Source organism: Pleuronectes platessa, chromosome 18 (assembly GCF_947347685.1).
Source record: "Pleuronectes platessa chromosome 18, fPlePla1.1, whole genome shotgun sequence".
NCBI classification, from domain to species: Eukaryota; Metazoa; Chordata; class Actinopteri; order Pleuronectiformes; family Pleuronectidae; genus Pleuronectes; species Pleuronectes platessa.
This window is the reverse complement of record NC_070643.1, coordinates 12,274,804-12,288,083: the sequence shown is the minus strand read 5'-3', so window position 1 is coordinate 12,288,083 and position 13,280 is coordinate 12,274,804. Positions and strand designations below refer to the sequence as shown.

At 42.3% G+C, this 13,280-nt stretch overlaps 2 protein-coding genes across 2 annotated transcripts in view; both read left to right on the top strand.

Moving 5' to 3' along the window:
- Positions 1–4,645, top strand: part of LOC128462164 (copine-4-like) — a 15,782-nt gene extending 11,137 nt beyond the window's left edge. Inside the window, 4 exon segments of the mRNA XM_053447463.1 lie at positions 290–423; positions 833–994; positions 996–1,070; positions 3,714–4,645. Of these exon segments, the coding sequence (XP_053303438.1) occupies positions 290–423; positions 833–994; positions 996–1,070; positions 3,714–3,845 (503 nt within the window). The 3' untranslated portion in view covers positions 3,846–4,645.
- A 992-nt stretch (positions 4,646–5,637) lies between these two features.
- mrpl3 (mitochondrial ribosomal protein L3) lies at positions 5,638–13,050 on the top strand. Its single transcript, XM_053447290.1, has 10 exons — positions 5,638–5,867; positions 6,872–7,053; positions 7,144–7,235; positions 8,122–8,220; positions 9,972–10,071; positions 10,443–10,503; positions 10,665–10,776; positions 10,901–10,978; positions 11,094–11,171; positions 12,819–13,050. The coding sequence occupies exons 1-10, from the start codon at positions 5,794–5,796 to the stop codon at positions 12,963–12,965; spliced, it is 1,023 nt and encodes a 340-aa protein (XP_053303265.1). The 5' UTR covers positions 5,638–5,793; the 3' UTR covers positions 12,966–13,050.
- The last annotated feature ends 230 nt before the right edge of the window (positions 13,051–13,280 follow it).

The window sequence follows — 13,280 nt, the reverse complement described above, 5'->3', positions numbered from 1 at the left end:
AAATGGGCTCCTGCACTCCTCTTCCCCACATCGCCGCGTTCCTGTCGCGATGCAGTGTGTGTCTGCCGTCTCGTGTTTGTGTGGACTACAAGGGAAGAGCTTTTTGAAAGAAGAAAGAAAGTGCCCCGTCACCTCGATCGCAACGACGCCGAATCTGATTTGCTTTAGCAGACACTTTTGCAAGTACAAGAACTTTGACTCTGCGAGGTTAGAGCAGGGTAATGCACAGGTAAACAGACAGGGAGACACATAAAACGAGCAGCGGGTGAACCTGCTATGTGTGTTGCAGGGATCCAAGGCGTCGTGGAGGCCTACCAGAATTGCCTCCCCAAGATCCAGCTGTACGGGCCCACCAACATCGCCCCAATCATCCAGAAAGTGGCCTCGTCCGCCTCCGAGGAGATGCACACCAAGGAGGCCATGGTGAGAGAGGAATGAGAAAGTTAACAGGAGAAAGTTTGGGGCAATCCTGTTCATGTTGTTGTGACAGTTGGTGTTTGCACAGGTCAAAGAAAGTGGGACGAAGGAAAGAGGAAAAGACAAAAAAAGCACATCAGAGGTAGGGTTGACATGCGGGAAGAGAAGAAGAGGAAAAAAAGAGGAACTGAAAATAGAGACGGAAACGACTGATATTAATTTAATTCAAGTCATAGGTTTCAGCGCAAGCCTTCATGTCCCCCACCTGTCTTAGGGTCTCTAGCGGATTACAATGAGTTTTTATTCAAATTAGTTCCCCAACAAGAAGTCCCTTTTTAAAAAATGAAATTCAACGAACATCCATTCTTCACCTCCTCACATCCTCCCTCTCCTCACCCCCCCCCCATCCCCGCAGGAATACTTCATCCTGCTGATCCTGACAGACGGCGTCATCACCGACATGGCGGACACGCGGGAGGCCATCGTGCACGCCTCCCACCTGCCCATGTCCGTCATCATCGTCGGCGTCGGCAACGCGGACTTCACGGACATGCAGATACTGGACGGGGACGACGGCATCCTGCCGCTCACCCAAGGGCGAGCCAGTGCTCCGCGACATCGTCCAGTTCGTCCCGTTCAAGGACTTCAAACACGTGGGTGGAGGAAAAGGGAGGAGGATGTGTGGAGGGGTAGAAGTCTTGTATCTATAAATCACAGAGCGTTGATGGGGCTAATTCCCGGGGGTTACCATTTAGACATGTCCAATTTGGGGACCACAGAATTAAGTATTCAACCAAATAGATGATCTTTTTCAGCTGTTTTTGTGCTTTGTGTAGCTACTTCCTTACATCCACCACCTGTAAAGGATTCCTGAATGTTTACCGTAATCCTTGCAGCTTTTCTAAAGCTGAATAACAACATTTAAGAGCATAAGAAATGTGAGGAGGATCCATGGAGGCTTATAAGAAGATTTTAAACCAGGAAAATAATGATATTGGCAGACCCTGAAGTTTCCGATGAATATTTTACATCAAAACTTTCACATGAATTTTCAAACCTGCTGCTAAAGGGATTAGATGCAATTGTTGAAAAAATAACTAACACAAGCCTCCTCTTACAAATGAGAAATGTCACTCAGTAGAGAGCATTAACCAAGTCCCGACAGTTCCCTTTATAAAACCACATTGAAATTCACTAGATCCACAGTCTGCACGCCCTCATAAATATCGGTCCCCTAAATGTGCCTCTTGTTACATCCAGATCCATGAATCATTCTGAGAGAAATCAATGGACATGGAAAGAATCCTGGATCTGCCCACTGATCCAGATCCAAACCAAAGGTCTCCCCAGACTGATGCGTATAATTTCTGCTGCCTAACAGACAAACAAACAGAGACAAATATACAACCGCCTTAATTTAGGCAATAGAAAAAGTAGAAGTAGTAAAACGGTAATTAAATGTGCCTCAGTTCATTATACTCACAAGTTTTGTAGCAGTAGCTTATAGTGGCTGTTCAGCTGTCTAACAAAAGCTACAACTTTAAATGTAAATCTAATCCAAATATCACTGCAATCAACCAACTAATACTGTTTACTGCCTACATTAGTCATGCAGAAGCATTTAATGCTTAAAGCAATGATTCCAGTTCAACATGGGCTCTGTGTGTTGGTGTGTGTGTGTGTGTGTGTTTGTGGGTGTGTGTGTGTGGTACACTTGCATTGGGAGGGCTGGTAGAAGCGCAGTGTTCAGGGGTTGACAAGTGTGAGCGTGTTGGCATCATAAGCTTGGTGTGCTCGTCAACACACACATCAGCTCTCTACACACACGTGTCGAACGTGTGTGTCTCACATGTGCGTGTGCCTCTTGAGGCATTAATCTCGCCTGGCTTTGACAAAGTCTGTTTGGCTGGGTCTGTTATGGTGAGTTTGGTCTCCGGCAGATTGAGAATCATCCCAGATAAACAGAAGGAGAGGGAGAGACCTCAGCAAACGCAGGGAGGAGTAGAAACTGCCCAAAAGTACATTAAGAGACAGGCAGAGAGGAAAAGTGAAGAATAAAACTGGAGGGACAGAAGGGAGGAAGCAATAGAGAGAGGAAGACGGGCCCGGTGGTGGTGGAGGCAGGTCAACAGGAGACCGGAGCTAAAGACAAAAGGGAGAGAGGGAGTGTGTGACAGAGGTGGAGAGGTGATTTTCTGCTCTGTCGTTTCTTTTCAGAAGGGATTAGCAGGACGGAGCTGCTGTGTGACAGGCAGGGGGGGGGGGGGGATAACAGGTAGATAGGAGCGGAGGAGAGGGAACGGGAGGAAGAGTGGAAATGAGAGGAGGAGAGCGGCGGAGGGCTGGGTGGTGGGTGCACTTTGATGATGCATTGTCTCGGGCAATTATGTGAGACAGAGTATGACAGACTCAGATTTGGATGTGTGTGTGGTGTGGTAGCATATGTGCGCATGAAGACGAGAGGCCGATGTGTGTGTGTGTGTGTGTGTGTTCATGTTTCTTTAGTTTTAAGTTATCACAGAACGTTGTCAGTGAGTTGCATTCAAATTAGTTAAAAAAAATCCACAGAACAACTAAAGGGGAACTCAGTGGAGCACATACCTCCACAGAGGCCCTTAAATCCAATGAAACTGCAGCAAATTACACACACTCATAGATATCAGTCCCCCTTTTTCATCAACATCCATGAAATAATCCCTCGGAAAAGAATAACAATTTCAGGAAATCAGGTATTCTATTATCTATTCAGAAAAAGAAAAAAACTTTTCTCGCAATATTAAAGAATAAAAGATGGATCAAAATTCCTGGATCTACTCATTGATCCAGATTTGCACCATTATTTGATAGTTTTTTTTCCTGACCCATCCTGTAATTGAAAATGTAAATCCACTCATACAGCATTATCTACAGAGAAGTATAATGTGTATAACTCACCTGCATTTGCAAGTGTTAAGAATGGGCCTTCATACATTGTTTAATTTATCCTTAGATGAAATGTGATGTATTTATTTTCGGTAACATCCGGTGACCAGTGTCTCATAACCGAGCGATGGAAGCACAGGACAAAAAGGTGAAAGCAGGGATGTTTGGAGGTTGTCAAATCAGCTTGTCTGATCACATCAGGCTCACTGGTCTGGACCTTTGACAGCATCCGGCTCAACAGCAAATTCTGGTGTCCAAGAGCTGTCCACGCATGGCCAGTGATGTGTTTGTGTGTGTGTGTGTGTGTTTGTGTGCGTGTGTCTGTGTTTGTGACCCCGCTCCTCATCCTTCTCTGTCTATATCTGTATTTCCAGGCCTCCCCAGCTGCCCTGGCTAAGAGCGTTTTGGCAGAAGTCCCCAACCAGGTGGTGGATTACTACAACGCGAAAGGCATCACACCCAAGTGTATGTCAGACTATGAGTCCACAAGAACGTTCAGCCCCTGACAATGGACTGCATGCACACATACACCTAATTATACATATACAGCATACTGTATATCATATATACATAGAAATATACATTTATTTACTGTATAGTACATATACACATGCAAAAGCACAAGTACACATATACACATGAACAAGCACACACAGGCGTACTACATACTACATACAGTAGTCTAGCTCAGAGAATTAGATTGTTCTGGTGAAATAATTTGAACTCCTCCATTGATGACTGTTGCATGTGGGGCCATGGCATCACCTGGGAAATTATTACTCTCTACTGTATATCTGAAAAGATCTTTATAGAAATAAGAGCAGTCTTCTGAGCCAGCATGCAGACTCAACCCAATGCCCGCCCAAAGAAATGACACTCTTACCTTATTCAGATAACTAGCAAGTACATATAGACCAAAAGATCTGTGAGTAGGTGAACCAAAGTGTGTGACTGCATAGCCCTAAAAGCTTAGAATTAGCATTGCAAATCTTATTATGGGAATGGTAGCGTCGCTGTTAGTGTACTGCATAAATGCATGCATAATTTAGCTCCTGCTAATATCCTGTTTGCAGTATCCTCTTGCTAGTTATGAAATAAAGTATCTCTGTCATTCCAGTGGCATTCAAACTCGACTTGGGTGTTTCGGGTTCTTTTCTACAGATCTGTTTGACATTTTGCTAAATGGAAATGAACAACTGAATAATTGTAATAATTTCTTAATAACCTTCTTACATTGTAAAGGGTGCTGGGAGGTTAGACAAGCGTGTGTGGTAGAGACTCATCTGTGAGCAAAAACTTCTGTATTCTGCATGTTGATTATAATAAAGACACGTTGGTTTCTCACTTGGGCGTGTTCTGGTTCTTGTGTGTAAGTTTGTGAGTGTGTCACCAATCTGCCACGCACACACACAAATAACACTTTCTGCACAATCTCTCTCTCTCTCTCTCTCTCTCTCTCTCTCTCTCTCTCTCTCTCCCTCTCTCTCTTTCTCTCTAGCTGTCCCTCACACGGACATTCAAATGCAAGAATAACTTATTGCACTAATCTTCATAGTTAATTAGGTCGAACCAAAGTTGGGCCGTCCTGAGAGTACTCTCCATAGGTGGCTCAGCCTCTGACGGTCAGATCAGTATTCAGCACATGAACCTCCTGAAGTCCGCAGCACCAATCTGCTTCCTCAATCAGAGCCCACACACTTCACAAGAGTTACTTCAAAACACGGAGGGGGTCAATTTAATTGGTTATGAAAACTCTTCTCTTCTCTAAAATCGAATATCATTCTCATTACATTTATATATTATTACCCCTACGAATACTACTACTACTACAAACTACTACTATTACTACTACTACAACTAATAAATAAAAAACTAAATAATGATATAAAACTGTAAAGTCGACCTAAATCAGTGCGACTTTTTTTAATTCGGTCTGAATTAACATTATTCATTTTTACTAATATATATAATTCAATTTGTATTATTTTCTTTGATTACGATAAATGGACAACCCACTTGGTCGATGAAGATCACGTCATGTGACTGAAAGCTCCCGACAAGTGACCGTAAGGTCAACTGATGTTTCCAAGGTTAAGAGTGACCTTTAAAACTTAGCATTCATTATCGTTTATGTAGAGTAGCTTATGGTTAGCCGCCATTACTGTTAATCTTTGGGTAAATGTGTAAACGTAATATTTAGTTTAAATGCTTCGTAGATGTTAAAATTAAAAGATACAACATTTGCTGAATATTAAAAGTGGTATGTTGCGGAACCTTTGGCTTGTGCCTCAGTGTTGCGGAACTGTTTTGCTCATGTACCGGAAGCTTCCAGGGTGACATTTAGAACAGGACGAAAACGAAGGCATGGCTATGCTGAAGTTGTGAGAGCCGGTGTCTTCTCGCTTATTGCTCTGCTGTGATTCTGATGTTAACGTGTGAGGACCAGGGAGCGTGATGGCGGCGTGGAGCTGCCGGTTTCTTCTCCAGCGGGGAACTCGTCTCGTTTCTCTCCGAACAGCGGCTGAAAGGTGGCTAATGCTAACAGGCTAGTAGCGTTTATGTAGCTGCAGTGAGCTCGAGCATGTAGCTCACACAGACCGGGCTGTTGTTATCTACCAGCTCATGCGTCTTTCAGTTTAATTCACTATCGTCTGTGTTATTTTCCTCCGGGCATCTTATTGAACTATTGCTGTAATTTTCACATTGGAATTGTAACGTCACGTGTAGCTACAGCTAGTTCACAATTCTCTGCTTGACCTTTTAATAGCTAATAGAGATAACAATTTAATATCTTTCAGGTTTTCTACGTGTGTGTGTTTAATTGTATGTCAATGTTATAGCAACGTGCATGCTGTTATAGTGGATGACAGCTGATGAAGCACCCTACACTCCCATTCAGAGTCATGTATTGATAATGTATTAATATCCGTCTATAAGCAGATCTGGACAACCAGACATGACTAAAACCACCAGGGTTCATTCTGCCTTTTTAATTGGTCATGAAAGCAGCAAATGTGCTTCCTACTCTTCACTCACTGTGCTGACTCCATGAGACTGAGATGTAATGCTGTGGTCAATATAGGAGCCATAAATTAAGATCAATTAAAATAACGTTGAGCCTGAATATTTAAGTAAAATATGAATATTAAGTAAAAATTGCAATTTAGCTCTATGGAATTTATCAATCTTTGAAATCATTATGCAAAATTACACAGCCAGGCTCTCAAATATGAGTCTATGCTGCTTTAGTCTGACTGTAAATATAATCTGTTTAACATAATCAGAGGAATTAAGCATCATCGCCTTGGGCTGTTTCTGAGATTTACTGTCCAGGTGATAAATCGGATTAAAACTTTAGTTGACAAGGAGCAATAATCATTAGTCACCGCCCTAAAATAAGTTCAATACAAAAATGTAATTATGCAGTGTGGTGCTCTCAAATTGATTGGACTCAGTCGTGTGTGTGGCTGTATATAAGCGATCGTATTGCTTGCAAATTAGCTGCTAACTTTATTTTTATTTTCTGTCGCAGTCCTGTCCACACTGTGTCTTGTATCAGGACAGTAAAGACCACGACATGGTTTGAGGAACACCTCACAGAGGACAACCAGGAGTACATGAGGAAGAGTGTTGCGGAGGAATACAAAAGACAGACGGCTGAGAAGCTGAACCCACTCAAAGATGAGCCCTGGCAGCAGCACCAATGGACAGAGGGTCAGTGTAGCACTCACTGACAGCTGTGTGTACTGCGTCTTCCTGTTGACGGACAACTAAAGCTGTCTTGTCATCTGCTCCTCTTCCCAGGGAGTCGACGAGTTGGGTTAGTGGCCTCGAAGTTGGGGATGGCTCCTATCTGGACGAAAACAGGAGAAAGACATGTAGTCACGATGCTACAGGTGACACACAGACACGCACACCTGTCCTGTTTTGTTTTGAGCCGTCGCTTTTGCATCAAAATAGCTGCTGGCATTCCTCTGGGAAAAAAATGTGTGTTATGTTTGTCCTCATAGGGGAATAACCAACAGTGCAGTAACAGCAAGTGAAATTAATTGGATTGCGCTGTAGAGTGTGAAGGAAGAATAACAAACATGGAGCCCTTTTGAACCCGCAGGCCTTGCTCGCATCGTACATTTGAAGTACCACAGTGCTCGTCAAAAAGCTACTGCTCGAATACAACAAGGTGTTACCGGGAGATATTTGAAGCCAAGTTTATTCAGATCACGTTTTCGTCTCATTTGCTAGTCTGTCAGCAAAGTAAATTAAAAGCGAGCCGTGGCTGTGTGCGTTCAGTCTACTCTTTATTGATAATGACATAATCTAGTTGGTAGCATTTCAATCTTGGAAAAACGTCAGTCAGACCTTTTTACTTTAAATTATTAATATCAAACTCAAGGCCTCACGGAGTCTCATCCAAATCTGCTGATTTCACTTTTGAAGCATTTACTCTCTTTTTTTCTTTGAAGCTGAAACAGCAGCTGTCTGTCGGAAAGTTTGAATAATTAAATTACTTTTCAGGATTTTTGGAACACTTGGATTATATCTGAAGTGAAACTGAAGGTTTGTCATTATGCAGCGAATAAGAACAAGACGGTTGTTATTGTGTCACAGAGGATTTATTGTTGTTCTCCTGAGTTACCCTGTGGACTGATATTAAAATGATTTACATGAGGAATTATATCTACTTATTACCTTACTCTATTATAACCTCTCAAGAGGTGAAAACTTAAATGAAACGCTGTTCATCTTACTGCTCATTAAATCCAGAAATCCTTTTTGTTTCAGGTGATGGACTGTCATGTTGTGAATTTTTTGTCCAAAGAAGAATATGACGGACAAACGGCCGCTCTCATCGTAGGAGGGAAAAACGTATCACCGTTCCACGTAAGAAAATGACGTTAAAAATCATTGAAAAACACATTAAGTTTTTATCTCAGCTGTGAACTTGGATGTGTTGACATTATCTGGCTTAAGCTCAAAGCTACTCCCTGACAGTTTTTTAGGCTTAGTAGACTTTAAATCACCTATAATATATGTTTTATAATACAGCTTATCAAAAGACTGTGAAAAATGTGTCAGCCATATTTATCAATGAACCAGATCATTATCATTTAAATTGGCCGCTCTGTTTGGCTTTACAGAACTCACAGCTCATGATTCAATTGTCCTTTCCTGTTCACTTCCTGTTCACTTTATGATTCACTGCCGCTGCTCTCACGGAAAAACTCTGAAATCCCAGTGCACACAACCCTTTCACCACCAAACTGCAGACATACTAAATGAGCCACTGGAAAAGTCCAATTTATTCAATGCAGCACCATTAGATTTAATTGTTTCCACTTTCATCTCTATTTAATTTGTTAAAAAAAAAGTTTTATCTTTTCTATTAAATTTTACACAGCTTCACTTGAAACGTGAAAGTTATGAAAACTAAATAGAAATTAAAACATGACCCAACTCGGTTGTTTTAAACTTTCATAAAGTCTCTTTCTCTGATTGCAAACGTTTTGCAGTGTTGATCCCCACTGAATCGTAACATTTGAGAATTCATCATACCACACTTAGCAGAGCAGACACAGCACGTCAGCTGGTGGCCAACACTTGATCACTTCAAAATGTCTTATGCATGAAGGATGCGTGCTGTGCATAGATGAGTTATGATTTCATCAAAACGCTGCCTAGTCATTCTGTACACACCTCACACATCTCAGCTCATCTCAGTCCGGGCTACAGTTCCTTATCATTGAGGGGGAAAAAATCAAATGTGCAAATGTTAGAGTTTCTGTCATTTCACTGCAGGAATGAGCTCATGTCAGGCCTCTCGGTGCAAAGACCTTTTATTTATACAGATCCATAATTCAGGAAATTATACTCGCCCACTCGGCACCAGTAACTATGTTTCGTCTCAGGTGTCAAAATAAATGGGTTTAGATAGCTGCTATTTCCCATATTGACTTCATAAAAAGAAAATCTGTCATGATATTAATAAGCCTGACTTGCTTTAGATGCTCATCAGAAGTGACACACTGAAAAGTGAGGTGACCGTAAGCATTTCAATTCCTCGGATCACTCTGATCCTCCTCCAAAAAATGAAGACTGTGCTTAAAGAAGTGTTTTTTAACTAAATCGCCTCTTTAGTATGTACGAGGAGATACTTTCCTCTTCAAATATCACGTTTGTCTTTCTGAGATAAAAAATAAATAAAGAAGGATTGATTCAAAGTGTAATTTATTCATTGAGTCTTGATGGATGCTTGACGGATCGGAGTCAAGGTTTCACTTGTCCTTGCTGAGGTTGTTTTGAATCTCTCACTCAGCTGTGTTAACCCTCAGTCAGAGGCAGAGATGGTCAGAGTGAGGAGCTTTGGCAGACTGCTTTTCAGTCGACAGAAGGGAAGAAGGAGACTTTCCAGGGACTTTGGGGCTGAGATGAGAGCGAGCCGCGTTAAAGCAAATGTCAGAGACACTCACTGCCAAGCGCGCGCGTCTGTGAGCGTGTGCTCCACTCGCTTATAGCCTGTCACTGTCGTGTGGTTGATTTTCAAATGTCAATGTCCAGCTGCTGCTCAGTGCTTCTACTCTTATATCACTTTCCCTCCCCTGAGAGTTATTTGTTTCCATCCTTTTGTCTGACAGAGATCTGAAGCGGAATTGGAGATGTTCAGGAATGCAGGAGTGCCACCGAAACAGAAAGTGGTCACCTTTAAAGTCACAGACAACGCCCTCATCAAGCCAGGTATACACGTCACACATAAGAATCTACGCCTAATAGGTTACGTTTTTGTGTTTCTGTTACGCACAACTACTGAACAGATGTCCATGAAAGTTTGTGGAGGAGTGGGGCGCGACGCAAGGACGGATCCATCCTGTTGATTTCTACAAGATAATTCATGGATCTTAAAGAAAAAATCTAACATGATGTCTATGATTGTGTGCAATTTAAGTGGAGATCCAAATACTAATCTGGATCTATTTAATTTGACTGTGGTTTCATAATGGGATTAATAGTATTAATATTGTTATTATCTGGCTTTTTCGGAGGTATGCGCTTTAGTAATGATGTTACAAATGTTTCTATAAATTCTTGTGTTGTTGTGTTGTTTTCAGGCACTCCTCTGTACGCAGCACATTTCCGTCCAGGCCAGTACGTGGACGTCACGGCTAAATCGTAAGTTCTGCTCTGCCAGCGATCCCTCCTCCGGTGTTGGCTTCTTTTCCTACTTCGTGCCCAAGAAAGATCAGTTTTTATAACAATATCCTCTGAGGCCACTAGTCAACATATTTGAATGCAACCTGCAAATATGATTTCTCTTGTGTTTGTGTGTGTAGCATTGGTAAAGGTTTTCAAGGTGTAATGAAGCGATATGGCTTCAAGGGTCAGCCAGCAACCCACGGTCAAACCAAAACTCACCGTAGACCTGGAGCTTCTGGGCCTGGAGGGGTAAGACACACATGCACACACACACACTTACTGTGTAGGAAGCTCACCCACGATCTAGACATGAACAGATTGCTTCCCCTAATGAAGGAATGCGCGTGTGTGTGTGTGTTCTTTCTTTATCTAGGATCCAGCCAAAGTTTTCAAAGGGAAGAAAATGCCCGGTCGAATGGGGAACATCTTCGTCACAGCTTTTGGACTGAAGGTACAAACACTCACAAGGACACATGAGGAGTTGTGGCTTAGAACCTTTGTGCCCTTGACGCATAATTCATGTCAATATTATCTCATCCTCTTCTTCTCCATCCCTCTCTCTTCAGATATGGAGGGTCAATACCAAGTTCAATGTGCTGTATGTTCACGGCTCCGTCCCCGGCCACAGAAACTGCTTACTGAAGGTAAGAAAAAAAAAGTCATACACACACACACACACAAATTGAAGATGCAAACACACTGAAGTCGAAAGTCAACCTCAGCGTGCTTAGTTTCTTGACAGAGACCAGTGACCTTGCACCTGTTAAACACCGTCACACCTGCAAGACGGTGTGATCCATCTTCAATGACACTGTGCTGGATCAGCAATGTGTGTGCGTGTGTGTTTCTCTGTGCGGCAATGAAAACACGCACTTTAATGATGTTAGTAACATCCACAGCATCCATCTTCACACTCAGCATGTTGTGCTCATCTCGTGTGTGTGTGTGTGCGCAGATACACACAGCCTATTATTTGTTTTGCCGACACGCGATAATGAATACAAATGTGCATTGCATTTCACCCGGCTCAGCTGTCTTACACACACACACACACACAGACACACACAGACACACACACACACACACACACGCACACACACACTTGACTCCCATAAAGAGGTCACATGCAGGTTTATAATGTTTGTTTATTATAGTTGGTTTTATTATTCTGTAGAGCCGTAATGTCCCTTCTGCTGATGAGGAACAGCTGTCTTTTATTTATTAAATTTATGACCGAGGCTGCAACTAATAACAATTTATATTATTGATTAATGTGTTGATTGTTTTGGTGGTAAATCAAATTAATTATTTAGCCCGGTAACAGTAACAGGAGCGTCTGATTGACCAGGGAGGAGGGAGGAGAGAATGAATGTGATTAATGTGGGGCCACTAAACAAACACTGAACTTTTTCTTCCAATAAAATGGCTTGTTTTAGTGGCTCAGTGTTGTTAATCATTGATTAAAGATGTGATTGCAGTGCAGATTTCAGTCCTGATCGATGGTAAAGGCAGTTCTAATATAAGAGCAGAGCAGCTATTCTCTCGAGATGAATTAGCGTCTGCCAAAACTTTGGGGCTTCCGGTGTAGAATGCGGACTCTGTCTTCTGTTCCTTTCTTTCATCCCACGTCAAACAATTCTTCACACCTAAGAAAAAAACAGCGATACTTCTTGGAGGTGTTTTAGGTCCAGGCGACAATTAAAAAGGCGATGTGCCAATTCATTATGGTCCATGTGTGTTCTCTCTGGCAGCGAACACCTGCTCAAGCATGATCAGTCACACTAGAAACGGACACCAGAAGACTTCCGGCTCCAGAATCGTGTCCCCCCCGCCTACAGATTCTACATATTCAAACTCCGAATCTGTTAATAAAGGTTATGTGAAAAGCTGTTTTTCAGCTCTGCACAGATTGCCAGGCGTGGAATGGGTGTGAATGTCAGATGGTCCGTTTTGGAAAGTTGCAGAAATTGTTGGACACAGCGCTGCATGAATTATCTTCCTCCTCTAAATAGGGACATGACAAAGCTGGAGAACTTTTCATTTTGGTCCCAAAAAACGGTGGGAAATTGGGGCAGATGCCCGTGACACATTTGCCAGCCTCGAAGGTGACATTTCCCAGAGCGAGAAAACGGAGGAAGACAATAAACCCTCACATTTATGCAACTATAAAATGCATTCTTACTCTCAGGGACTATTACAGTGATTACATTTGCTTTACTATTTCAGCTCTAATTAAGACAATTTTGTCCTCGTTGCATTTACTCTAAGTGTGTGTGTTTGTGTGTTTTCAGATCAGAGACACGATTCTGCCGAACCGGAGCTCCACTCTGCTCAACCCTCCTTTCCCCACCTACTTCACCGAAGAGGCCGAACTTGAAGAAGACCTGTACGATGAGAACTTGTTCATTCACACAGACCCGTCGTTAGCACTGACCTGACCGACGCAACACACACACATTTCACATCCACACCTACACTTGTAAACTGTATCTGAATCCTGTAGTAAAAAGCAATTCCTTTGGATGTCTTGGTCCCTCTCTTATTTGTGTGTGTTTTTCATATAACTGTACCAAGCCTTTCTGTTTGATCCAAACAGTTATTATGGTCCCTTTCTCCTGAAACCATGGTAACTGTAAGACTGGTGATGTCACTTGAGGATCCCCAAGCAGAGAGAAAGAAATAGGAAGGGTGGAGAAAAAAAAAGCAATAAAAACAAAACAAGAGCGAAGCAGATATGGTGGAGAAATTGTGCA

Coding starts and splice junctions, on each gene's coding strand:
- mrpl3 (XM_053447290.1), top strand. CDS start 5,794: ATGGCGGCGTGGAGCTGCCGGTTTCTTCTCCAGCGGGGAACTCGTCTC. Junction 7,054..7,143: donor GCAGCACCAATGGACAGAGG/GTCAGTGTAGCA, acceptor TCCTCTTCCCAG/GGAGTCGACGAGTTGGGTTA. Junction 7,236..8,121: donor ATGTAGTCACGATGCTACAG/GTGACACACAGA, acceptor TTTTTGTTTCAG/GTGATGGACTGTCATGTTGT.